This window comes from Furipterus horrens, unplaced genomic scaffold (genome assembly GCF_987537825.1).
Source record: "Furipterus horrens unplaced genomic scaffold, mFurHor1.1.pri manual_scaffold_11, whole genome shotgun sequence".
Taxonomy (NCBI): domain Eukaryota; kingdom Metazoa; phylum Chordata; class Mammalia; order Chiroptera; family Furipteridae; genus Furipterus; species Furipterus horrens.
The window spans coordinates 57,504,107-57,530,702 of record NW_028327181.1 but is presented as its reverse complement, the minus strand read 5'-3'; the positions used below and the strand labels follow the sequence as shown (position 1 = coordinate 57,530,702).

The window sequence follows — 26,596 nt, the reverse complement described above, 5'->3', positions numbered from 1 at the left end:
GTACCACGTTGGTCTTCAATGAGGCTGTAGCAAGAAACGAAGGGACAGGTATGTGGACTTACGAGGTGCAGACTTGAGTGCCATGCACTGGGAAGCAAGGCGTCCCATCAGTCGGGAAACAAGGAGTTGTAAATCCAACCCCCAGGACACGGCAACGTCAGGCAGGCCATAAGCTGTAACAGTGAATTTGTAGCCCCACTCATTGTTACTGCTGTCAGAATGAAAGAGAAATTGTAGCCGAGGACCAGCCTTAAAGGTCACTTTCTAGAAACAAACAAAAGACAGTCATGTGGTCACATTGTACTAAAGGAGAAATGTGCAATGGGGTGGCTGAAACAGAAAATTCACAATCACACCTCATGAACAAGTAAAGTTGGCAGAAAACTGCTGGTCAGTTTTCTAAATCTTGACGCCCACCTGCCCACTACCTGCTCAGCCAGAGCTCACACTCACCCATGTCCTTGCTCCCATCCAGCACCACTGACAGCGGAGGGAAAGTCAACAGTCTGAAGCAGCCCTGCACCTCCCAGCCCCAGAGAGCATGCAGCTCTCACTGCCAGGTGGACTCCTGGCTTTTACTGCCATGATCTGAGCCCTCCTGGACCCACAGCCCTTTCTTGCTATTCTAGGCAGTGGGATATAAACCAGGGGTCAGCAAACTTTCCCATGAAGAACTAGGTAGTGAATTACTAGACTTTCTGGGTCATACATCGCTGCTGTGACCAGTACCAAAGGAGCTATAGATACAGAAACACTGGGTATGGCTGTGTTAAAAAAAACTGTATTTACAAAACAGGTAACAGGTTGTAGTTTGCTCAACTCTGATATAAACCCTTCCTTTTACAAATATATAATATAAATGCTTCTCTTCAAAGACCATACATCTATTACCCTATGAGGGATGCCAAAAGGATGAAAAAATAGGTATTTTATCTCTGAAACTACCACTCACCTTGGGCCATTTATCAGTGCCAACTTTTGTGTCATAACGTGTTTTCCCACCTCTAGCGTCGGTAAATTCCAGATAATCATACCTGTGAAAGCACAATCTCTATCACTTTCCTTCTCTCATTTCTGGTCCGATATTGCTTGGGAAAGAAGAACATGTGAGTCATACCTTTTTTCAGTTTCACACCTCTCATCAAATTCCACCTCAAAATAGGTTGCCCCTGGGCTAACAAAGACAGACACCTCATGGCAATTATTTTCATAGTTGTGGGCAGACTCCTTAGTCCATGTATGTAACACCACTGGCTGTTCCTGTTGCCAAGTCTCGACATCCAGCTATGCAAACAAACAAGTCAAGAAAGAAAGGTTTTCATCACTGCATATCCAGCCATACGCAGCAGACTGTTTCTGTATCAGTGATCTAGACAGATCGTCCTTGACATCCTTACGCAGATCATCACACAGGCTAAAAATAGACCTGAGCCCTGGCTGGGGTGGCTCAGTGGATTGAACGCCAGCCTAACTAACAACCAAAGGGTTGTTAGTTCGATTCCCAGTCAGGGCACATGTCTGGGTTGTGGGCCGGCTCCCCAGTTGGGGACGCGTGAGAGGTAGCCACACATTGACGTTTCCCTCCCCTCCCGTGCCCTCTCAAAAAAAAAAAAAAAAAAAAAAAAAGGCCTGACATTCCCATTTACATTTATATATTGCTATACACTTCTCATTCTGCAGAGAAGAGATGTGGTTTTTACTGCACTATAGTGACTCTGTGATTAGCTTTTATTTTTGAATTATAACAAATCACTACCAGCATGAATTTCCAGTGAAAAAAAACACTGAGTTAGGAATTTAAAGACTTTAAAGTCGTATTTGGGATGCTGGCAAATCTGGGCCCATCAATTCTCCTCCCTCCTTTTTTTATTTAAAAAAATTTTTTAGTCTTTGTCTTTTTATGTTCGAAATAGGCTTTTTAATATATACTCTTTCTACTCCCACACAGTTATTTTAAGACTCAAACAATATAGTGAAAAAACTTTGCATCCTGTAAATTTAAGTGAGGGGGAACATCTTTTAAATACCAACCCTCCTAGCCCTGGCTGGTGTGACTCAGTGGATTGAGTACTGGCCTGCGAACTGAAGGTCACCAGTTCAATTCCTAGTCAGGGCACACACCTGGGTTGTGGGCCAGGTCCCCAGTTGGTTGGGGACATGCAAGCGGTAACAGATAAGTGTTTCTCTCACACATCGCTGTTTCTCACTCTCTCTTTCTCACTCCCTTCCCCTCTCCCTAAATATAAAAAATAAAAATAAAAATAAATATCAACCCTTCTAATTTGCCTCACAACATACATTTTCACTTCTAGATTTCAATCTGGTTATTCACTTACATGGTTTTTATATAACTTTATATGCTATAAAATTATGACATTAAGCCACGCACAGCTTCCTCTCTGTCTCCTTTCTAACACTGACCATGCCCAATCAACTCAGACTGGCATTTATCCTTGTCGACAAAACCACTGATAAAATAAAGGGGGTCTTCTAGATGCAATTTATCTGTGTAAATCTGCCCTTGTGGTATGGCTCATTAAGTACGGTCACATTACTCCCAAGAGGGGATACACAGCAGGCTCAAGGGCCAACTCCAGTTACCTTATTCAGTCCCCCTTCAGGGTCACTGCAGAGCCTCTTCAACAGCTCTGTTAGGGTGCTGAGTTCTCTCAAGAGTGTGCAGTGGGAAATGTCCAAAGTGCAAAAGTCGAGCAGAAAAATGACCTGAAGGAAAACAAACAGCACTCAGTGCCCACCTCAGACTCTGCCCTGAGGTGCAGTTCACCAGCCCCCTCCTGCCCTTCACAAGTGGCTGCCACTCTGTCTTACCAGTTGACGAGCTGCCATTGAAAACACCGAATTACATAATTTTTCTACTATGGTTTTTCCGCTATACTGTGACAAAAGGGATTCCAAAATCACTCTCGTGCTTGCCAGAAACTGTTCCACATCTACCGAAACATAAGAGAAAATAATATTTTACGTGGTAGAAATATCACTTGCTGGTCGTCATCAAGGGCAAACTGTCACAGACGCTGTGAAGGAAATTTAGAAAGACCATGAGACCATGAAGTGTTGTATAAATAATTTTCGCTGGGTGGGAAAAGCAGTGCATATGTCAGTAAGAGATTACTTTTAAAATAATTTATTCTGTTTTACTTTCTGTTTTTGCTTCTTTTCAAAGGGGTGGAGACAACACTCTTGTTAAGTGAAGTTCCACGAGTGACCGACTTGGTGGCGGTTTGCCTTGGTTTATAACGGGCCCACCTCAAGGTGTGCGGCACGATGAGAGAAGCGTTGGTGGTGGGGCTCAACAGTGCACACACTTTTGTCACAGTGGCTGAGACCAAGTTTGATGGAACTAAATTTTCCACATACGCTTTCTCAGATCCTGCTGAGTTACGTATAGTTAATTTTCTGTGGGTTTACAGGACACGAATTGTGTATTTGTAATAATCAGCAAAGATCACAGCAAGGCTCACACTTTCCTTTTTTTGGGTGACTTGAATAAAACCAGGATGACAGACGACTAAAGAGTGTGACACCACCCAGGAGGGCTGCATGACTGCAAAGGCAAAGTTCAGGCTATAAAAGGCCCAGCCCTACAATAAAAGAAACTAGGGCAGACTGCCACATTCAGACAGGAAACTAGGCAAAATAAATATGCGATAGAGTTCTATTTTAAGAAGAAAAAACAACCCAAAGACAAATCTGATATGTACAAGAAAATGAGTACTAAAAAGTGAGAACATACACAGGGTCAAACGCAAACACGTATCTGTTTTCCTGGATTTTATAATTAAACTCACATTTTTCAAGAAGGTCAACAGCAAGATCTTTGGCTCCAGGGTCGGAGCTCTTCAGCTGCAGGTAGCACCAGGAGAGTAGGCTGCCTTGGACAGACCAAAACAGGGAGAAGAGCACAGAGCCAACTTCCGCTTGGGCCCTGCTAAGCATCAACAGTTCACACTACAAGGGAGGAAACAAAGAGAAAGTATTTACAACGAGGCCATTCACAGAACACAGCCAAGGGCTTTTTTGAGACAGCAGCTGTCAGTGGCAGAACAATTCTAGGGAAATGGGGAATGGTCATAAAAGAGCTTTCAACCCAGAAGTGATCAAGAAAGAAGTATTATGAAAGCTCTTTTGACCTCTGCTTTTCAGAACCTTTACAAATGGTTTTTATGCCATAAGGTTCCTTCTGCCCCTCAGGAACCTTTCCCCACCACCTTTTTCCATTTTACGTCTTCAAATCCCTTTTCTCCCTGGCTCCTTCCCTTGAGCCTTCAGTCAAATCTCTCTCACCTTAAAATACAATTCTTATTCCCTTATGGCTTTCTAACCATCATCTTTATTCTCTAGGGTTTCTCTGAAGAGTCACCTGACCTCCAGGAATAAACCTTTACACATTAAGAACCACAAGATACGTTCATATTGTAACTGCTATGTAATTGCCCCAAACTGGAAATAACCTAACTATCCCTCTAAAGTACAACAAATTAATTGTAGCATATTCATAAAGGAAACATGGTGCACATGCATCAACACGGATGAATGTCAGAAGTGCTGCTGAGTGAAGAAAACATGTCCCAGAAGTGTCCCCTCACTATTTGCAGAAGCTGGCTGGCTAAGAGCCAAGGCAGGCTGAGAGACCTTGGTGCTCATGTTTAATGGTCACAAGTGCAAGACTGTTCGCACTGTAAATGGATCTAAAGAGGAAGGCTCAGTGACTGCTCCTAGAGCACAAGGCACAGAAAACAGGGAGCAGCCACCAGTTACCTCTCGAGCAGCGACAGAGAGGAGAGTCCTCATGACTGCCAGCACCTCGCTGATGTTCATCTCAGCCAGGTCACCTTTCTCAGGTAAAAGAAGAAGGCCGCCTGGATCCTTATCACTGAAAGAATAGAAATTGTCATGACACCTTGTTTCAGAAAGCAGATTTACCTGCTATTTTATCTTAAAAGGTTCCAAAGAAGAACCTAGCAAGACTTCAGTGTCAGCTCAAAGGGCTATGAGGACTTTGGGTCAGGAAAAAAGCCATGGTCCCAGCTGGGTGTGGGCCACTGTCTGTCCACATGTCCTAATGTAAGCCCATAAATCCTCAAGTCCTCTGAAGAGATTCTGAGGAATAAATCCCCTTGACCACTGATAAGAAATACACATAACCTCATGACTGCTAACTTGACTAACCATAACCTGTGTCTTCAAAGTTCTTCACATGATAGCCCCAGCCTCTTTCATCATCCCTGATACTCGATGTGAACACATTTTACTTAGAATCTGCCAAGTCTGGCGTCCACACCATGTAGTCTGACTTGCAGACAGTAGCTCAAGCTATTCATTCTCTCCCTCCTTCAAGAATCTACACCTCCTATAATGCATGCAACCTACAAGCCAGTTAGTAGTGAAGCATGCAAAACTCTCCACACCACCCCCTCCCAGAACATTTCTTTTGCTAAGCTACCATTCTGCAGCTCCGTTTTAATATAATTGGGTTTTTAGACTTCAGTATAGGGCTTCAATTTTTGTCTTCAAAGGTTACTTAGAAGCTGAAGTATTTAAGAGATCCTCAATGGGTTCAACTCTAAATTGTCTTATAATGACTGAGACCTGGATTAAGCTCTGGACACGATTGTTGTTCTTCCACTACTTTAATCACTCCTGTGACAAGTGGTATCTCACTCCAGAAACTTGGCTGAGATAGTAAAGTTATCTGGTTACCCCAAAAGCGTATGAAAGAAAGGAATAGTGAAAGGAAACAACTTTGCAAATATTTGAAATACTGGACAACTGAAAAGAATTGTAAACTTACCTAAAATATGTGCACAGTGAGCGGAAAGTGAGCTGTAGGGACTGCTTGTGTTCCTGCTCAGTGACATTTTTCTAGAAAACAAGAAACTGCACATTCAGAAAATCTATTCCATGATGTTCCAATGACCAAGAGCAGCACGAAATGCCACTGCCCACTGTTCCCAAGCATGAGGAAAGCCGGGGTTCCACAGACCACCTCACAGCGCCCAACTAAGACCTGGCCTAGAGCTAAGGGGGAGCAGAGCCACCTGTCTAAACAGAAGAGGCAGGTGTACTTTCATTCACTGCTGAAATTAACATCAAGTTTTCCTGCAGGAAAGCTAAATGTAAATGTTTACCAAGATGAGTTCCAAAGGTGCACAGTGTCAGTCCATCACTGCGCACGCCGTCACAAGAGGGACGAGCAGGGGCAGGGCGCGCTGCCTGTGAACTCTGCTTTTAGACGGGACCTAGGCCTGCTCTACATAAGCTAGAGCGGCGTGTGGTGACAATTCTAGAACTCACGCTTCCTGGGGGGGCTACTAGGCTACAGTGGCAGCACTTTATTTTCTCTTAATTCAAGCAATGCACTGACCAACTACTGTCATGTAAGAAACTGAGGGGCACATGAGACCCAGGACCCTGACCGGCACAGGAGGGCGGGAGAGAGAAGATATGGTCACGAATGACAGCAGTGCTGTTTAATTCATCAGACAGAGAAGGGAAAATACAACCCTAACACTGCTGTCAGAGGGACAGGCAAAGGGAAAGTGACAGGGCTGCTCTGCTAATAGACAGCGAGGTCACTCAGGTCATACGTACTCCTTCTGATTTTCTCTGTAGAACACATGCCAGCAAAAAAATTATTCACTTAGCTACCTGGTAAATGCTTGCAGCAAACAAGTAGGACTGAGCTCTGCCCACAGTCCAGTGAGTCAGGTCAGGGATGCTCTCACAGGCTATAACTCAAAATGTAAAAACTGGTCCCTCAAGCTGATATGCAAATTTCGCAGAGACCTGAAATAAAGCCAAAGATCCTTCCTCCTCTCTGAAGCCACTCTCAATCACTTAGCCTCAACATAATTCTCTTCTCAGTGCCTGCCACATATGGGGTTAGTTTCTCCTTGTGGCAAGTGCCCCCAACTAGACTGGAGACCTTCGGCATGGGAAACCACATTTTATGCTTCCTTTGTTACGTCTTTTATTTCTACAGGCTTTTACGCATCCCATGGACCACTTTTATTATATTTGTTAATTAACTGTTGCATACAGAAATGCGTTTTCAAAATGTTGTATCTAATTTTCTCTATTAAACTATTAGTGGTAATTCTATTAGATGCTTGTCTACACAAGCAATATAAAATAATCTATAACCATATCATTTATAAATAATTATTATTTGTATTATTTTTTCAATTGTTATTAAAAAAATTCATTTTCCCCACTCTATAGCACTAGCTAGGCCTTCTAAGACATCATTTTTATCAGGAATAGGATCCATAATTATAACGTAAGTAAGTACCATCATGGTGAAGAGATGGTTCCGCTGGGTCTGTCGATCAGGAAAGAAGATGGCGGCCCCACTGAGAAGGGTGTTCCTGATTTCTTGTTTTAACATTTCCATGGGCACAGAGTCTTCATCTACCCTATCCACCACTGACATAAATGAACAATGAAATCAACTTTAATATATTCCATCTATTCACTTTATATGTATATACATCTGCATTAACTAGCCTATGACCTCAATATTCTCCATTTTGTAGTTAATACCAGAGCACAGAAATATTTCTGTACAGGCTAGGCAGTGTAAGAAAATTATTTCTTGTTTTTTTATATTTAACTAAAATAAACACTGTAAGTACCAGTTTTAATTTCATTACTTCCCTGTCCTTTTGAGACACAAGTTGGCAAAGGCTTAAAAATAACTTCAGATGGTCAAATGTGTTTTATTCTCAATTTATCATAATATCTCCTCTCCAGTCTACCAAACTCAACCCAGTGTTTTAGCTGAAGTAAAGACTGAGGAATGTGTAATAATTTTTCTCAATATAACACAACTGTATATCAAAAACCAGGAGAAAGTTATTGATGAGGGAATAAATAATGAACTCAAAATAATGATTGAAAAGAGGATCAAAGGAAACATTCATTTGCCAAAGAAGCAACCCCTTTTCTGGGCTTGCATGATCACAGGACCCCACTCTCCACAGCAAGAGGCCCTGCAGGCAACAAGCACGGGATCACATTAAAGAGGAGCCCCGATTCCTACCATCACAGAAGTGTGTGTAGAGCTGCTTAGCGGCTTCCAGCCCTCTAGGGCTCTGGCGTGGAGCCTCTGCATCCTCTGAGGCAGCCGGGGAGTCCCTCTGCAGCACCGAGAAGCAGCTCTGAAGGAGCTGCAGGAGTAGGGTTTGGGCAGAGATGCATTCTTCTCTTGGGCTACAGAAAGATAAAGGACATCAGAGAGCAAAAAGGGAAGGTGTTTTTACCTTCCAAAGCCAAACAGTCTACAAAGGAATCTCTCCTTTGGACACCAGCTCAGTGAAAAGAATGCCAACCCAGGGGAATAAAAGTGGAATGGAAAAGGCACTGTACTAGGGAGAGTCTGCAAATACAGACTCCACTTGACCCTGTCCATGGTGAGGCAAGGAAATGCATTTCTGATCCTGTTTCTTCATCTGTAAAATGAGGGCACCGCTTTAATACAATCCACAAGGTTGTAATGATAATCAAATGAGAGATGTTTGTGAAAACACTGCCCAAATAAATTGGTTTGTAGAAATGTGTAAGTTCAATAAAATATTAGTTTTTTATTTCTACATCTAGGTGTTATTTTCCATAATAACCAAATCTTTCAAATCGGAACAATAAACTAGTAGAAAGTAAAAAAAGTTAGAAGAAAAAAAATTGTCCATTTAGAATAGCAAAACTCAGTGTCTTCAGTTGTGTTTACATGATTATCACCTTATAACAAATTCTGACCTACTTTTGCTTTAATTTACTGTAAAAATTCCAGAAGATCTGCAAATCAAGACCTGCGAAGTCCAGAAAAGATCTGTATTTTAAGCCACTCTCCTTCTGCTGCACCTAAAAAATTATAAACCAGAGAAAATAAAATTAAAAATGCATTTAGAGAAATAGTATAATGGCTCATTTACTTCTCATTGTTAAGGAATCCTGAGGTAGCCACATGGGTAAAATTCCCAAATAATGGATGCTTACTCTTAACTACTAAAAAGTCTGTGAATAATTATTTTTGGTGTGAAAATATGTCCATGTGTGTATGTGGTGTATGTACATATGTATGTAAGTGTATAGGTACACATCATACCCCCGCCCCCACAGAGGCTCCCTGACTTCACAGACACCACACCTGAAACCTAAGTGAGTCTTCACTGGATGACGATTAGAGTCTAGGACTACATCACAGTATGTTCTGACCCTTCCCTGAATGTAAGCTAAAAGACCAATTCTGCTATAAATGCTCCTGCTGTGTCTAAGCATCTCTCTCTCATTTGCTATTTTCTGCTGCAGTAAGAGAGCTTGAATAGCCAAGACCAAACAAACCATACAGAGTTGAGTCAGCAGCCTCTGAATGTGCCCTGAAGCTGAACAAAGGTCAGGAGGGGACACTGCTACACCCCACGTGGCAGCCATCACTGGATTCCTGAGACGAACCATGTTCTCCATGGTGACGGCTATAAGAATCTCCTTTGAGTGAGCTGTCACTGTGTTTTTTATTAGTGACTGTACAAGTCAGTATCAAAAACACAAATGTCAAATTCTGACATTATTTTGGTACTTTTAGTAAACAAGTAGAGTTTACCTACACTTCAGGAATAATTCTCCTTAAAGAAGACTCAAAGATGACATAAATCCCATTAACTTGCTTAGACTCCCCAGTCTACCACTGGCAATCATAGCTAGGAATTTTTTTTTAAGATTTTATTTATTTTTAGAAAGAGGGGAAGGGAGGAAGAAAGAGAGGGAGAGAAACATCCATGTGGGAGAGAAATAACTGGTGCATCTTGCATGCCCCCAACGAGGGACCCAGCCCGCAACCCAGGCATGTATCCTGACTGGGAATCGAACCAGCAACCTTTTGGTTCACAGGCTGGCACTCAACCCACTGAGCCACACCAGCCAGGGCCAGAGCTGGGGATCTTTAAGGTCTCTCTTGATATCTATTCTAGGAACCCTCACAATGATGGTCATGTGCCACTTAGTCTTTCATGAATGATGGCCTCAGAGCCCAACATCTCACTCCCCTTGGCCTTCCCATGTCATCAGAGCATGATGCCTGCCCCACTCATTTATACTGCATGGCTCCAACAGGGCCAGGTTTCACTGGCTGGTGTTCATTTTCCTGAACACTGTCGTCTATTTTCCCAAAGTAGTGAGGACAAAACATTACCAGGTCGTGGGCAAGCTGCTGAATGAACTGAAGAGTCCTAAGGAGCAGTGTGGCCCCACAGACACTCTCCTCCCCGTCCTTTCTGCAGTGAGCACAGGTGACGCTCAGTTCTGCTTCTGCTCTCGCAGGCCGAAGGTACCCACTGATGCTCAAGCCTTGTACGCCCAAGCGCTCTGCCGACTCCTGACGGGTGCAGAGGAACTTCACCATCAAATACTAGGAAGGACAAGAGAGATTTAAGGTGAAGGACTTAAACGCCCTGGATACTGATAAAAGGGAGATAAAGGCCTTCCCGGGAGGGTCCCCCTATGACTTTAACAACTTATGAGGTACCAGTATGCTAACACTGGGGACACAAATATAAGCCCAGCATCTGTATCAAACAGTAAAAAGGCAATGCGAATGATTAATGAAGTCTTGTTTGGGGATAGATCACAGTAAAAAAATGACATTACTCCCCCTTCAAGGCAACAACACGATTAAGACAGACAAGTGAGAAAAGTATGTTTCCTCTGTGGCACAGCCATTTTGAATAGAAATCAGATATATGGCAAAAACAGTCCATGAATGCCCCAAGGAATCATCTCAAAGCCCCCAACTGATACAGGCAAACCCATGTGCTGGGAGCCCAGGACACAGCCTTGTCTGCCCAAAGCTAAAGCCATTTTCAAAACCCAATTTCCGTGCAAACTATCTGCTTCTTACAGCGAATCCACTACTCAACTGCATAAATATTTACTGGGCATCTACTACGTATAAACCCCAAAGGTAGAGTTTATTTCTCTATTTAAGCTTCTTACTAAGATTTACATTAGAGGTTGAAAAAGTTAAGCAGCCAGATAACATCACAGCTATTAAAACACCTGTCTTGCATTTATGCCTGTGCACTTACCCCCTCAGCCCGAGCGGCCCTTCCCTGCACGTCCTAGCCTGGCCAAAGGTGAGGGCTTAACCCGCTTTCAATACTTGCCATCATACCGCCTTTCCTGGGAAACCCCCTGGTGAGCTCCAGACTAGGCTACTTTTCTTCTGGGCTGCAAGAGCCCCTACACGCCTCTTTATCACAGCCCGCAGCACAGTGTCACATACATCTGTGTCTCCCACTAGACTAGGAACTCCTTGAAGGTCAGAATCATGCCTGACTTGCCTCGAGGGTTCCCATGCTGGCACGGGGCTGGTACACAAGAACCACTCAATAAATACATAAAGAATAAAAGGAGGGGAGTGGGCAAGAACATGATGGCCGCAACTCAGTAACGCTTACTTTGGCAACTCTGCACTGCCGCAGCTTGACCTCTGCTTCATCCCACTCTTCTTCCAGCTCAAACCAGCCAACAGGATCATCCTCTCCAAGGTCAGCAGATGAGCAACCGATCCTGTAAACATGAAGGTAATCACATTTTCCTATTCCTAAACTTCTCAAGGGTCCAACAAATAAGGACCATCTAAATGGCATCTGACTCATGTATATGGCCTGTTAGCTAACATATGAGGAAGTTTATGGTAATTTCCTCCCCATTTCTCAGCCTCCTCATCTGTGAAATGGGATCAGTCCCAAATATCTGAGAACCAAAGAGTTTGCTTCTCTAGATAATTGGTTTATCTGAAGAACGAGACATGAAGTCAAGGCACCTTAGATGAGCTACTCAGAGGTAAGGTACAATGCAGCGGCTGGTGTGTGCCCGCAACGGTCCAAAGAAGAGGCAGGGGCAGTGCTGCTTCCCTGGCTAACGTGTGTGTGACCAGCCTGAGGTCTGGGCTCTTTGCAACAACTGAAGAGTAAAAGCTGGAGCGCTTTCAGATCCTGGAGCTCCACAAAGGGAAAAACTTCAGCCTTTAGAAGCCTCAGTATTTTTTTCCTGTTCCTTAAGAAGTCCTTCCAGCCTCGGGGCTAAAGAAGCACAACTGTGTGTCACTTCTCTTTAAAAATTGGACACTTAAATGGTACTCCTTTTCAGGAATTAAATAACTAAGAGAAAAGACAGTCTTTTCAAGTAATAGTCCTAAAATGATACTATTGAGTCTGGGATACAGGAAACAAGCTAGCATCACATGAGTGCTCTGTATGGATAAGAAAAGCAAACTTGGGGGATTTATAGCAAGAAGAGGAAAAAGACAAAGGACCCAGAGTAGGTTCTGTAACACAGAGAAAAAAATGTTCTCTTAGCCTAAGTCTTTCTGAGCATAAACTTTAGCACAAAACAGTCAACCTTAAAGCCAACGGGCCAGCTGGTATTCTGTGTTAGCCCCAAATCCTGTCAAAGAGTTTCGTCAATATTGTGTTAGAGGATTTTTTTATTTACTCTCTGGGAGAAGTCAAAGAAATCTCTGAGATACAGAGAGCTGGCAGGGTGTCAAAGAGGAGGCAGAAACAACCCTGATCACTATTCTACAGAGCAGGCAAGGGAGAGAAAAGGACGCTGAGTATGAGCACCAGTAAGTGTGCACAGCAACCAAGCAGCTGGCCTCGGAGTGTGCTGACTGAACACGGTCTGAACAGAGGGACAGGAAAAAAGGGGTAGAAAGATAGATGCATGTACATTAACGTTTTGATTTCCAAACTGGAGAGGCACTCACAATATGTAGGCCAACCAAATCAGGATTCTAGAGTAGTTCAGGCTGAAACCAGAGGTAGAATCAGCAAGGGAACAGCAAACAGGCCTACATTAAGGTTTTAAAAAAATCCTGTATAAAGTATGAAAGATTTTGTTTGACAGCAGGTTGAGGAAAAAGACCTACTTTAGTATGTCCCAAGAGAGAGACACAGCTGCTAGAAAACAACTGTAATCTCTAGTTATTATTTTTAAAAGGAAAGCATCTTTAAAGATAAAAAAGAGAGACATATATGTGTGATGGGAGGGAGATTTGATCATTTTCAGTGAGGGCTGAATTAAGACCACTGAGTTGATACTGAAGTGCAGTGAATTTTCTGTCATTAAGAGTATTCTAGGCTGCGCTTGGTAGGGGTCCGTCCCGCATCTAAGGCAGGAAGATGGTGGCCGCAAAGAAGACGAAAAAGTCGTTGGAGTCCATCAGCTCTAGGCTCCAACTTGTTATGAAAAGTGGGAAGTACGTGCTGGGGTACAAGCAGACGCAGAAGATGATCAGGCAAGGCAAAGCCAAACTGGTCATCCTCGCCAACAACTGTCCAGCCTTGAGGAAATCTGAAATTGAGTACTATGCCATGTTGGCCAAGACTGGTGTCCATCACTACTGTGGCAATAATATTGAGTTGGGCACAGTGTGTGGAAAATACTACAGAGTATGCACACTGGCTATCATTGATCCAGGTGATTCTGATATCACTAGAAGCATGCCAGAACAGACTGGTGAAAAGTAAATCATGCAAAATTTTTCTTCAATAAAACTGTCCAGAGCTTGGTTTAAAAAAAAAAAAAAAAAAACAAGAGTATTCTAGAGGGTGAATGAGCATTTGTTAGGGATGTCACCAAAGGAAACACAGCACAGACAGGGAGTTTTTCCAGATCCTCGCTATTCAAAGTGTGGTCTGTGGATGGGGAGCACATGAGTCACCTGGGAGCTTGTTAGAAATGAAAGTCTCAGGCCCCACCCAGAACTGCTGAATCAGAACACAACCCTCGGTGATTCGTCTGCACATTACAGCTCAGCAGTGCAGTACCGGCTGACAGTTGAAGGCTTCTGTTAACTCCAGCGCCCTGCCACCTGTGACACACAGCAGCAGAAACAGCAAGTCTAGAAGTCAGCACCATGAGTGTCAACTTGCTAAAAGTAACAAGGGGGAGCCCTGCTGAACGACCTCTGCAGCTAAATCCAACAGGTCCACTTGCAGACTTCATCGTATTGGTTCCTGGGTAACTCTCGGCAGGCACCACTGCCCACTCTCTACTTCTTTCAACCTGGCCTCACGATGACACCTCCCTAGCTTTCCTGCTGCTTCTCTGGCTGTTTTTCTCAGTCTCCTTCTCTCTGTTGCTCCTTAAATGCTGGTGCCACTCAGCATGTTGACCTAAGGTCACTTCTCTACCCAGCCCCCACACTCTTCCAGAAAGATCCCTTCTAATTTGTTTTAAATGATCATTTAAATGTCTCACATCTGTACTTTCAGCACAAATGTCTTTTCCAGACTCCTAACCTGTTTATCCAATTAGCTATTGACTATCTCAAAGGTTTCCTAGAACCTCAAACTCAAGTGGACCAAACTCAGCTCACCATCTTCCCCACAAACCTCTACCCTGAGGTGTTTTCTATCTCATACAAAGACACTACCAATGTTCCCACCTTCCCAAGCCAAGACCCCAGGACGCACTGGCACCTCAACTTTCTTCCCTCTCCTGCTCTACAGTCAGGAATTTAACAGGCCCTGCTGCTTCTACCTCCGAGCTGTCTCTTAAATCAGCCCACGTCTCTCCGTCGCAGCTCCTGCTGCTCTGGTTGTGATCACCCACCCCCCTGGCCCCCTGGGTGGCAGTGGCAGCCCCTCCATTTCATCCTGGTTCCGTGCTTGCTCTCCTCCGATCCATTCTACACACAGCAGTATCGAGAGCAGTGCTTCTACAACACACATCTGATCTAGTTCTTAGAGCTCCTCAACAACACACTCCACCCACTCCCTGGCCCCACCTCTCCCACAGCTGTAAGGATGAAAGTCCGAACCCTGAAACAAACAAAATACCTTTAATGACCTGGGCTCCTCCTAGCTGTTCAGCCTCACCTCTCACCACTGTCCACTTCACAGTATATCTCAGCAATAGGGGACCCATTGGCCCCTGAATGTGCCATACTTCACTTCTGTGTTCTCATATTTACTCTTCTCTTTGAGCAGGACATTCTCCTTCCACTTCTTCAAGTGGCTAATTAATTCTAACTCATCCTTTAGTTTTTACCATAAACACCACTTCCTCCAAGAAGCCTTCCCTGATCAGGTAAGGCGCTCTGCTGCGTGCTCCCAGAACACCGTTCCCTCTTTTACCTAGTATTCATACCACTGTGATACTACCAGTTTTATCCTCTGTTTCTAAGCTGAACAGGAAGCTCCATGGCGCAGTAATTGTGCCAATTTGCTCACTACAGAATCTTCAGTGCCTAGCAATAGGCCTAGCATATCGTCGTCGGCAGCCGTCCGTCTCGAGAGACGATGGTGTAGCTTCTTAAGAGTCTATCTGCACCGCCGAGAATGGCTGTGCAGTCCGACTCGGGAGTGACATGGTATCTGTCTCCTCCCGTGTTGAATCGACATCTTGTGATGACGCTGAAGCTACAGAGCCTGGGCAGGGTAATATGGAGGGTCTGCTGTTGCCCATGCAGCAGACCCCCCCTCTCTTCGCAGCTGAAGGGTCCAAGGGAAAGACAGAGTCGATACAGCTTGGGTTCAGGTGCGCCGCAGGAGTTGCCGGTGTTGACTACAACGTCAAACCGCCTTAGGGACTCCGGCTCCGGATTTTCTGTCGGGGTTTACTAGGTGCTTAATAAATATTTTCAATAAAAGCATGAATAGAAAGAGGGAGGTTGGGGTATGGGTAAGTCCCCAGCAGCCAAGTACGACTGACTACCTTCCCCAGGCTTCCCACAGTTCAGGCGCACATAGTCCATTGCTCAGCCATCTTAAAAATGCCTGTGCCTGGTCACAGAGGGGACCAAGTAAGAATATATAAACAAATAAAATACACATCTTCACATATGCTGTTAGAAGTAATAAATGCTCATGACCACTGAGGGTGGGTTAGTGGGCCTTTTTCTATAAAGACAAGGAAGTATATTTCACCAATAAGAGAATGTAAACAATCTTATTAACTACAAAGATTTTTATTCTGTTCCTTACCTGCTTTTTACAAATTGCCTAAATTCCTGAAGCTTCCATTTGTCGTACTTTTCAAACCTTCTGAAGTGTTCTTCTGCATGAAATTTATCGGAAGGTGAGTTATAGGCAAACACCAGCCCACACTGGGCGCCAATGCCGCCTCGGCGGACCTGAAAACAGAGATCTAGATCAGTGCGGCCGAGGGGCGAGGTTCTGTAGCTGTTTTGTCTCCAAATAATACAGTTAAATTCAAAGAGCTTAAGGCAAAATCTAACCAATGAAATAATCTTTCAAATACATTAAGTCCTGGGAGATCCAAGATGGCAGCAGAGTAGGTGGAAGTTACGTCCTCAGAAACAAATCAAAATTACAACTAAATTCTTAAACAATCAAGCTGAATAACCAACTGAAGACTGGCTGAACAGAAGTTTTATAACTAAGGATTTACAGAAGAAACCAGTCAGACTGGTAGGAAGGGCAGAGACTCAAAAAGGACTGGCCCTGCACTCACACGTGGCAGCTCAGATTCCAGAGGGCTATCTTAGCTGCAAAGATTCCCTCTGAGGAGCAAGGGGTCTCAACTCCACCCTGGGCTCCCTAGTCCACAGCACCAGAGCCAGGAAGAGGCGCCCACTTAACATCTGGCTATTAAAATCAGTAGCAATTCTGTCCATCAGGGAGAGGCAGGAGTCTGCCTAGAAACCCCAGGTGCCCTCTTACAGGGCCAATGCACAAAATCTCATTCTCGGGCACTCACCCTGGGCTCCAGCAAAGGGAAAACAGCTCAGAGCAAACTGGAGTCATTCAGGCAGAGACTGAGTGGTGTGGCTTTGGGGAGAGGGCTAGAGGGACAGCCATGATTGTCCCTGTGCTGAGTCCTTCTCCTATACAACCCAGACACCATCTTTCCTGGTCAGGCACTCCCCTGCATAGGATATCGGCTTGGAGAGACCCACTGGCCCCGCTCTGACTAGGAATCAGCTAGCTCTGGGTGGCCCGGGCCCGCTGCAGTCTTTCTTGGAAGGCTCTCGAGGAGGTCCAGGAAGACTCAGGGGATGTCAGGGATGCACAGGAAGAGACCGAGTCGTGTGGCTCTGGGGAGAGGTCTCCCCCGCCAACACCACCCGTACCCCCATGGGAGACCCACTAGCTCTAACCTGCCAACTCCCTATGGCCCCCACCCTGCCAAGCCCCCACCCTGCTGAGGAATCAGCTGGCTGCAGGCAGCCCGGGCCCACTGTGGTCTTTCAGAGGGAGTCGGCACACGCAGGGAGAGGCTGAGCCATGTGGCTCTAGGGCAAGGGTCATTTTCCTCTCCATGTGCCCTGACCTGGCACCGCTGTTCCTGTGCAGAGCCTTCCCTCCACAAGACCAAATCTTAACCTGTTTAGCCTGATAAGCTCTACTGGTCTCACCCTGAGGGCTCCCTGAGACCCTAGCTTACCACAAAGGTCCACAGCCCCCGGGCAGGTAGCGGCTGGCCTTCAGGCACCCTGCGACTTCTGCTGAGTGGCCACGGCCCCAGCGCTGGTGCCAAGTTTGAATCTCAGTCAACCTGGTCAGCATCACTTGTCTCTACCTGGAGACTTGAACCTGCCTCACAGAACTTGCTTACCCTGGAGGCTCTTTCAGTGGCTGAACCTAACAGGCAGTCAACAGGTGGAATCCAAACCTGGGAGTACCTTGGGCCTTCTGCTGACCTGCCCCATACTTAGTCCTGGTGGAAGCTGCCTCCATATGTGGCTGGGCTCCTCCCATACACACTCAGGCCCAGCAGAGGCAGCCACCAACCACAGATCACTTTGTAGCTCCTAACAGGTAGCTCAGGGCCAGTCACAGACAGCATCTGATACTGACCTACGCTGGAGTCCCTTCCCAGCAGGTCCTGGAACCAACACACCCAGTGGCTGGCTCCAGGCTACATCAAAGCATTACCCAATTAGCTCCATAAGCGGCAAACCCACAGGGAGATCTCAGAAGACACCAGACCCTGCTGGGATGAATTCCACATCATGATGTCAGCCCCTGTAGTTCGTACACTGTGGTTGGGGTCAATCCTCACAGTCAGCCAGCCTGAGGGTTAATTCCACCCACGGATGAACCAATAGCAGTAAAGATTCAACTATAATAGGAGTGTTCACATAACCCACACAAGAGACATTCCTGGAGCATCTAGCTCGGGTGACCAAGGAGACTGTACTGCTGAGCCCCACAGGACACCCACTGCACAGGTCACCCTACCAAGACTGGGAGACACAGCAGATCTACCTAATACACAGAAACAAATACAGAGAGGCTGCCAAAATGTGGAGAGAGAGAGAAACAAGCCCCAAATGAAAGAACAGGAGAAATCAAATACATTAAGTCCAGGAAAAGTTAGAAAGCTGCATCCCAAGAAATGATTCCTTACCTTTCTCAATCCTTATATTCACACCATTCACAGACTTAACAATCTATTCACCTTTGTGTCCCTGCCCTCTGCTACAGGCCTGACACCGAAAAATCATTAAATGTTCAGTGAAAAACCAGTGATACAAACCTCTGAACTATAATCCTATTTTTAAAACATAGTAACATTGCTTAAAGAAGGTAGCATGAGAGTTACCATAATTCTGATCTGTGTGACTTGGAAGGCAGATTCAGATGCTGTAGAAAAAATAGTACTTGCTCTGGTTTTTCCAGTCTCTGTAAGGAAACCTGCAAAAAGGAAAAACTAAAGTTAGAATGACTCATTTGTTATAACCCTAAGAACTAAGATCAACAAAAACCATATCCTTTAAGACAGGCGATAACTAGTTCATCTGGAAATTTCACAGAAATGAGAAAGATTTCTCCTCTGGACAGATCCAACCCCACTGACACACCCCGAGGCAATAGACCACTGGCCAGGTACAACTTCCTCAGGGCACAATCATCTCAACCATGTAGGGAGAGCTGCTCTGAGGTAACAATATAGAAATAAAAGTTTACAAAAATTGTGACTTTAATTCGGAGACAGAAGACTGGACAGTCAATCACCTTTCTGAGCCCCCACTAAAACCATGACTGACGTCTGACCTGACGGACAAAGGCAAGCAGGCTTAGCGCTGACAGAGGGATTAGAAAGCGTTTAGCACACTCTGTTAGGAAAGACTGTGAAAGACTTGGAAACAAAAAGGAAAGACTGCTGGGTGTTCTGTGCAGCACGCTCTTTGGGTTAGCGCCCCCTTTCTTTGTCTCGGGGCCATCTGACGACTCTACCAAACCACAGACTAATGACGGTAATGCAAATGATGCTTAGTGCACACAAATAAAACTTGTGTTCTACGGAAACGCAGCTGATTTTTCCTTAAGACCACTGACCAATTTTGTTTGTAGCTGTAGATTCCTGTCACCATTCCTACTGATCTCTGTGTATTTTATGAATTCTCCTTTAACTGTAACATCTTACTGGTTCCCTCACTGATTAATGACATAAATACAAAGTTGGATGTGTTCATTTTAGATTTGTATGAGATCACTGTTCACTTTTTTTATTGCTAATTATCCTTTAATAATTCACAAAACTGTCTGCTGCTAGACCCAAGGCTGCCTTTCTCTTTCAAACCTCTGTACACGGTACAACTCACACATGTGCTGACGCCAATGCTAACCAACCACTCTTCCCCGGCCGTGAATAGCTCTCAACCATTCAGCTTTATCAAGATGAAAAGATGAAAACCAGTTTCATGTTTCTTATTCCATTACACTGAGTTCAGTAAAGAAAAATTGGTAAAGCTGAATCTCCATAAGATAATATGCAAAATTTGTTCACAACACCAAGAAAATTAAATCCAAAGGAACCTTACTAATCCACACAGAGACGCTGTTATATGATTGAGTTCTATCAAACAGTAATTCTGCAGACAATTTTAAGAAACCATATAGCCAGAAAAATCACACAAATTCCACTAAATAATAATACTAAAAACTACATCTATTATTAAATTGTCACTTTCCCAGGGGTCTCGATGCCTCTATCTAATCAAATCTGTTTTAAAGGCTGAGATACTGCCTAGAAATTAGCTAATTAGCACTTTTCATTAGTCTCAAAGTAGCCAAAGCAATATAAATTTTAAGTCAAAATAATCAGACTCTTTGAAAATAACATTGCCACCAAATACACATTTAAGCAATTTTAAGGCCAAAATAAATAAATAGATAAATAAAGCTTAAGAAGTAAATAAATAAAACCTTTGTCCTTCCTTTTCTTGGTAAAAAAACCAGTTCATGTGTCTAACTGTGATATTTTAAAGCTACATTTGTACTGACACAATGCCCCCATGTCCAATTTATTCTCCTAAAATGCCAGGAAGGAAAGAAACAATTACAGATTTAAAGACTTTAATAAATCTACCCCTTCAGTTATACTGGCAACACCTTGTATTCCTCTAAAGCACCAGACCAGTGGCCTTGGCCCCGAGGAGAGTTAGCCCTCTAAGTATTGAAGCTCAGATCCTCTGGCACTCTGGGCAGCAAGTGGCACTTGTCTGGGACTGATACTCCCCGCAGATGGGGAACTTACCAGTGAAAAGGACTTTCCCCCGAACTTAACCAGTGAAAAGAACTCCTCTCGCCCCCAAGAAGGGGTAGAAATAAATCACTCAAAACTCAACAGCTTTGCCCTGGCTGGTGTGGCTCAGTAGACTGAGCACCAGCCTGTGAGCCAAAAGGTCACTGGTTCAATTCCTAGTCAGGGCACACACCTGGGGTGCGGGCCAGATCCTGTTTGGGGGTGCTTGAGAGGCAGCCAACTGATGTTTCTCTCCCTCTCTTTCCCCCTCTCTGAAAATAAATAAGATCTTTAAAAAAGAAAAACAAAAAACACGTTGGCCTGCGAACCAAGTGTAGCTGGTTCGATTCCCAGTCAGGGCACATGACTAGGTTGCACGTCAGGTCCCCAGTTGGGGGCATGAATGAGAGGCAACCACACAGTGATATTTCTCTCCCTCTCTTTCTCCTTTTCCCTCTCTCTGAAAATAAATAAACAAATAAATAATTAAAAAAACAAAAACAAATGTTCTATATGTGAGTACTTTCCCCTCTCCCTCCTATGTCCGCAGGCTCAGTTTTTATAGTAGAGCAAGAAAGACCAAAGCCTATCCTGAGTTACAGACACCAAGAGCGGTGGCTTTGGAGGGAGTGGCCAAGAGAAATGGCATCTCCTCCCCCATACACACAACAAAAACAAAAAACCCCACAAACTCCCATGAGTTCATGAATCTACACCCCACCCCCACCCCCCGAGGAGAGGTAGGGGAGGTCGGCGGCTAAGACACAGGGGGAATAACACAATATTCAACTCAGACCAGCCACAGTCCTTTAAGATTCAGAATAACGTTAGAAATCAATATAGTGATTTTTAAGACAATGAGAACACTGTATAGTATTAGTAATGATGGATATATGTCATTGTAAATTTGTTCAAACCCAAAGAATATACAACACCAAGAGTGAACTCTACGGACTCTGGGTGATTATGATGTGTCAAAAGATGTTCATCCTTGGTAAAAAAAAAAAAAAAAAAAAAAAAGTACCATTCTGGTGAGTGATGCGGATAACTGGGGAGACTAGGCATGAGTGGGGGCAGATGATGTATGGGAAATACCTGTATCTCCCTCCAATTTTGTTGTAGACCTAAAACTGCTCTAAAAAAATAAAATCCTTAAAGAAAAAAGATAGATGGAGACATGGTTTGAAATGGTTATAAAAGTTAAAAAAAAAAAAATACACATACACACACACACATAAAATAAAACAAGATTTTTAATGGGTAATGATGACAATATAAAAAAAAATTCATATTGGTTTCAGAAAGAGTCTGACTTACGTGCTCCAGAGACAAAAGTCCCAATTCTTCCGAGAGTAAAGGAAAAATGCAGAGAGCCTTTGGCAGGGTGGTCTTGCCTTTCCTGGATGGGGAAGGGGGAAAGGGCAAAGAGCTGCCACTGTCTCCTCCCAACCCTACTTTGGATGCAGGTGACTGAGAGCCGTCAGTATGGCAGGAAATGGATGCAGTGAAGAAAATATATTTGCAGAGGCTGAGCTGCTCAGGAAGAACTTCAAGAAGACTGCCTACTGCAAGTCTATGGCTTAAGTAGAATACCAAGTAGAGGAGGTGCAGCGGAAAATGCATGGTTTCTCAGAGGTCCCTACTTTACTGGTTCTAAGAATGGATACAAGAATCGGGACAGAGAAGAGGGGACCACTGAGAATGCAAGAGGTCTGTACAGCTGTGAGGAGAGCCAAGGGGAAAGCAAATCAAAGCAGTACGGCCAGTTCCTTTCAGCGTCTGCTAACTTCTGGAACAGTCCACTTCCTTTACTGCACTGGCACTATTCAAAGCAGAACAGGGAACAGAAAGGGGACATATGCAGGTGACTAACTGGCTGGCCAACAAGACGGAGGAGGAAGAGACTCACAAACACTCCCCTGGATGAGGAAAAGAACCTACCGAAACGTTGAAAAGTATATCAATGATTATCATGTTGACACTATGAAAGGAGCGAGGTTTCCTTCCACACATTTCAAATACCAGATTGGCCATATTGAAAAATACTCCTCTTTTAAATTATATTTTCAGCTCTACGGTGCATTGATCCACTGATTTTCTTAATATTTTAACATAACATAATAGAAGACAATCTGAACTTTAAAAAGGTAACTTTTTATATTCCAAGAGGAAGAGTCCTTGCTTTTCAAAACTGAAGTCTCTCAAGTATTTTTGCTGCAGGTGGTTGAACCTACCAGATTACAAGGTTATAATGAAGAAACCACACAAATGGCTCAGGGATCACTGCCAACTAAAGGACAACCCGAAGTGACGACTGCATTCCCCGAAAGTTTCAGACCAGTGTGACTTCCCACAGCTGTCTAGTGAGTGCACTGTGGCCCTTTCCACTCATGAGAAGCAGACACATCCACCACTTACCATCCCTGGTCCACGGCTCAACAAGGAGGTTTTCAGGTCCCGACTTCTCTTCTTTCCCTTTGACATCACAGGCCTGCAGAGTCAGCTGGAGAGGCTTCCCTGATCAAAGGAAAGAGAGCGTGTCTTAAGCTACAGCTAGGAAAGAAATGAAAGGCAGCTTGTACATCAGGGGAAATGGCGTGCGTGTGGCCATCCGAACTGCTGACTAAAATTTACCCATTTAAAAGTTAAAACAGAACAGGAATATTAGACAAAAGCTGACACCATCTTTTGTGCTTTCCTGAAAGATAAAAGTACAGCTTATCACTCTAAGTGACTTTAAGAAGAGCTTTCTAGAATAACTGCTCATCAGAAACAAAGTACATTGTGAGAAAGAGATTAATGCCATAGATTTGACATATTTGGTGGTGGAAAACATTCCCAAAATACTGTTTTGGAGCCAATAATTAATTTTTACTGTAAATGCATTTAGATATATAAATGATGTTTTAGGGGTTTGGGTCTTGTTTCTCTAAAACACTTTCAGGCAATTTTTGAAATTTTAAGAATTATAAAAATCAACTTTTGCTATAATGATCTGAAACTTTTCTTTTTGCCTTTGTTTTAATAATATAATGAATAACCACTAACCTCTAACTCAACCCAGAACTAGAATGTTACCAATAATGAACATTTCCTCTGAGTAATCCTCCCTGTCCCGTGCTCCCTGCCCTAATAAATGCTTATCCAAATTAAAAGCTTTTCTGGAGAGTATTTTCCATACACATGTCCCTCCCATCCAGCCATATGTTCAAGGGACCCCCTCACCTCTTCAAAAAATGACCTTTCCAAATTTAGGGGGGAAACTAAATTTACAAGACATCAATTGTCTGACTTTAAAATTTAAACATAAAATAAATGAACTGATATTAAGGCAAAGGTACAAATATCAAGGCAGAAATATCACAGCAATGCCTCGGTACTGAAGAGGATGGGATCCAATACTATACTTTGTGGTCAGAAACTTTGGCACTAGAGGCTGAATGGCAAGTAAGTTGTTCCTCACGTGCCAACTATAGTCAATTGGGAGCAGTGGTGTGGGCTCCCGTGTTGAGAAGTTAGGAGGCCCCACCCTGGGCAAACAGAAAAGTGCTAAGATGGATTGCCCGAGAGGGGAAAGTGGTGGCAGGCACGTATGTACGTCCAGATATGTCCTCTAACCAGCTATCACAGGGGTTTGTTCCAAGACAAGGACCCTTTGCCCTGTGTCAGAACTCCCTCCCTCCTCCGGATGAGAGGTACTCCAGCTTCCCAACCCTCTTGGCCTCCACAATGAGACACTTCTGGACTTCCCCAAAGATGTCTGGGACCAAATGGTCACCAAGCCGAAGTTATTAGGCTAGTAAATCCTGGAAGCACAGCCTAGTGGATACTAGGGTCCTCTGCTGCTGATGCTGCCATAAACCAACCAACATCCATCCCCCTGCTCCCTGCCAACCCCAGTGAGAGAGGATATGCTTTTCCAGGAATTATGGTGTAACGACAACAATCCAGTTCACAATCCACCCCCAAAATAAGAAGATGCCAGAATGTCACACATGGACAATGGTCTGATGACTTGTCCATCATGCCTAGGCCATTTACCATATTTAAGGAGTAGGTTCTGCCTGACGGATGCCATGGATGAGATGAGGGACGAGGCATCGTAGTGTGTGTCCAGGTGGTCTGTGACAGTACACAGAGAGCTCAGCACTTTAGCAACACTTCCTCTTGCTAATGCAAAAGCCAGGAGAGTCAGCTCCACCTCCGGAGTAGAACAGCAGCTATAACCAGAGAGCAAAACTTCACTTCTTAACAACATGAGAAAACCCAGGTAGCTCAAACCCCAGGTAACTGATCACCCTAAGTAAAATCAACCTGCAATGTGCTTTTGATATGTTTACAAGAAATACTTTTTCAAAATCCTTAAGATAAACTAAAGAAAAACTAAATCAACCCAGGTGATCAGGTATTTAAATCCTCTCTTCTGAACCTTAATCTGTAAGTATTAAGTAACACTAATATCAATTTTAATACATCAAACTTTACAAACCAAAAATAAATAAGCAGCTGCAATAAGCCTCTGCTATTAAGAAGGCTTGGGTAATGATTTGGGTTGGCCAGATAGTTAAGGATTTATTCCTTCAAGCACCAATAGTACTATATTTTAGCCTTGACCAGTGTGGCTCGGTTGGTTGAATGTTGTCCTGTAAAGCAAAAGGTCACTGGTTCAATTCCTGGTCAGGGATCATGTCTGGGTTGTGGGTTCAGTCCCCAGTTGGGTGCATGAGAGGCAACTGATCAATGTTTCTTCTCACATCAATGTCTCTCACCCTCTCTTTCTTCCTCCCTTCCTCTCTCTAAAAAGAAATAAATAAAATCTTAAAACAAAAAACAAACAAACAAACAAAAAAGGTGTCCTTTCCCAATTTTATAGACAATTAGGCTTGTCAGCTCTGTGAAGAGGTCAGCAGGTTCTGAGTAAGGCCATGGGCTGGGGCATGTACATGAACTGAGAAGTTTTATATTTTGAACTTTGGGACATTAGTTCTAACTGAATCAGAGGACTACTCCCTCCTCACCCAGCCCCAACCCACCCTCCAATTCCTAAGGTCAGGTGATATTACTATATAATGCAATTTATATCAGTGAACTATTATTTCACTTTCTCTTCAGTAACCAAAAACGAACCATTTTTACTGGGGTGCTTTAAAAGATTATACACAAAAATATATTAAAAAAAAAAAATTAACAAGCATATGTGCCCTCTATCCCCCTCAAAGCCCACCTCATCAACCGTGGTTTTACCTAGTTATCCTTATGAGGAAGCTGTCCACTTCTTCCAGAACATTGGGAGACAGGAAAGTAGAGCCATCCGTGGATCCAGGTGAGAGGGACAGTGGAGGCATGTGCTGTAGTGCCTTTCTAGAAGTGTAAAACGTAAAGTCGGGACAAACCCAGGCAAAACATAAACTTAATAATATGTTAGACAAAAAACAAATCATTAGAAGCTTGTCTTGGTTAATCCCTTACAAACACACAGAACATGGTACACAGCATAAACCACCCCTTTGTCCCCAGCAGGTCGGTGCTAAGTGCTTTAATAAGGTTTCTTTCTATACATGCAATATCAATACTTTACTGTTACTGAAGCTGCTTGTTTTGCCTTGTATGCTACTACTGGGTCTTTTTGCCCTAACAGTTTTTTAAAAGAAAATTTTCAAAGGTGTTCTACATTTAAAAGTAAATTAGTTTAGGAGCCTTGAAAAGAATTCACTCATTAATGAAAAGAGCCCTCCTTGGACTCTGGAGTCCAAAGACCTAGATTCAAACCAATCCGTCACTGCCTGGGCATGTACTCGGGGAAGGTCGCAATACCTTCATCTATGAAGTAGGGATAATTTTTACAGGCACATTTCACAATATAAGTCAGTAAGTAATATACAGCATCTGCAAGTGCTTCATCCAAAACAGAGTGCTGCATAAAGGTGACCAACTGTTCAGCAACTGATAAGAAACAGGAAGGGAACACACGACTGCCTCACAGCAATGGAGCTGAAGGCATAAACAGGAAACAACAGGGCTGAGCGGCTAAGTCTCCATGATCAATGATCAAAGGCTGCTCAGGGATGTCTCTAAAGGG

General features: G+C 43.8%; 1 protein-coding gene and 1 pseudogene across 4 annotated transcripts in view; one reads left to right on the top strand and one right to left on the bottom strand.

The window, feature by feature from the left end:
* ZZEF1 (zinc finger ZZ-type and EF-hand domain containing 1) overlaps positions 1-26,596 on the bottom strand; it is a 104,130-nt gene that overhangs the window by 56,064 nt on the left and 21,470 nt on the right. For all 4 annotated transcript variants that reach the window (XM_090291455.1, XM_090291457.1, XM_090291456.1 and 1 more), the window contains exons 7-24: positions 25,762-25,878; positions 24,559-24,737; positions 22,936-23,034; positions 18,592-18,683; positions 16,008-16,156; positions 11,472-11,583; positions 10,208-10,423; positions 8,780-8,880; positions 8,063-8,232; positions 7,313-7,446; positions 5,813-5,883; positions 4,780-4,894; positions 3,810-3,969; positions 2,830-2,951; positions 2,602-2,724; positions 1,118-1,284; positions 953-1,034; positions 63-264 (exon numbers count right to left, since the gene is read on the bottom strand). In XM_090291455.1, the coding sequence (XP_090147581.1) occupies positions 63-264; positions 953-1,034; positions 1,118-1,284; positions 2,602-2,724; positions 2,830-2,951; positions 3,810-3,969; positions 4,780-4,894; positions 5,813-5,883; positions 7,313-7,446; positions 8,063-8,232; positions 8,780-8,880; positions 10,208-10,423; positions 11,472-11,583; positions 16,008-16,156; positions 18,592-18,683; positions 22,936-23,034; positions 24,559-24,737; positions 25,762-25,878 (2,411 nt within the window). The remainder of the gene's footprint in view (positions 1-62; positions 265-952; positions 1,035-1,117; positions 1,285-2,601; positions 2,725-2,829; positions 2,952-3,809; positions 3,970-4,779; positions 4,895-5,812; positions 5,884-7,312; positions 7,447-8,062; positions 8,233-8,779; positions 8,881-10,207; positions 10,424-11,471; positions 11,584-16,007; positions 16,157-18,591; positions 18,684-22,935; positions 23,035-24,558; positions 24,738-25,761; positions 25,879-26,596) is intronic.
* LOC149997819 (large ribosomal subunit protein eL30 pseudogene) lies at positions 13,164-13,575 on the top strand (annotated as a pseudogene).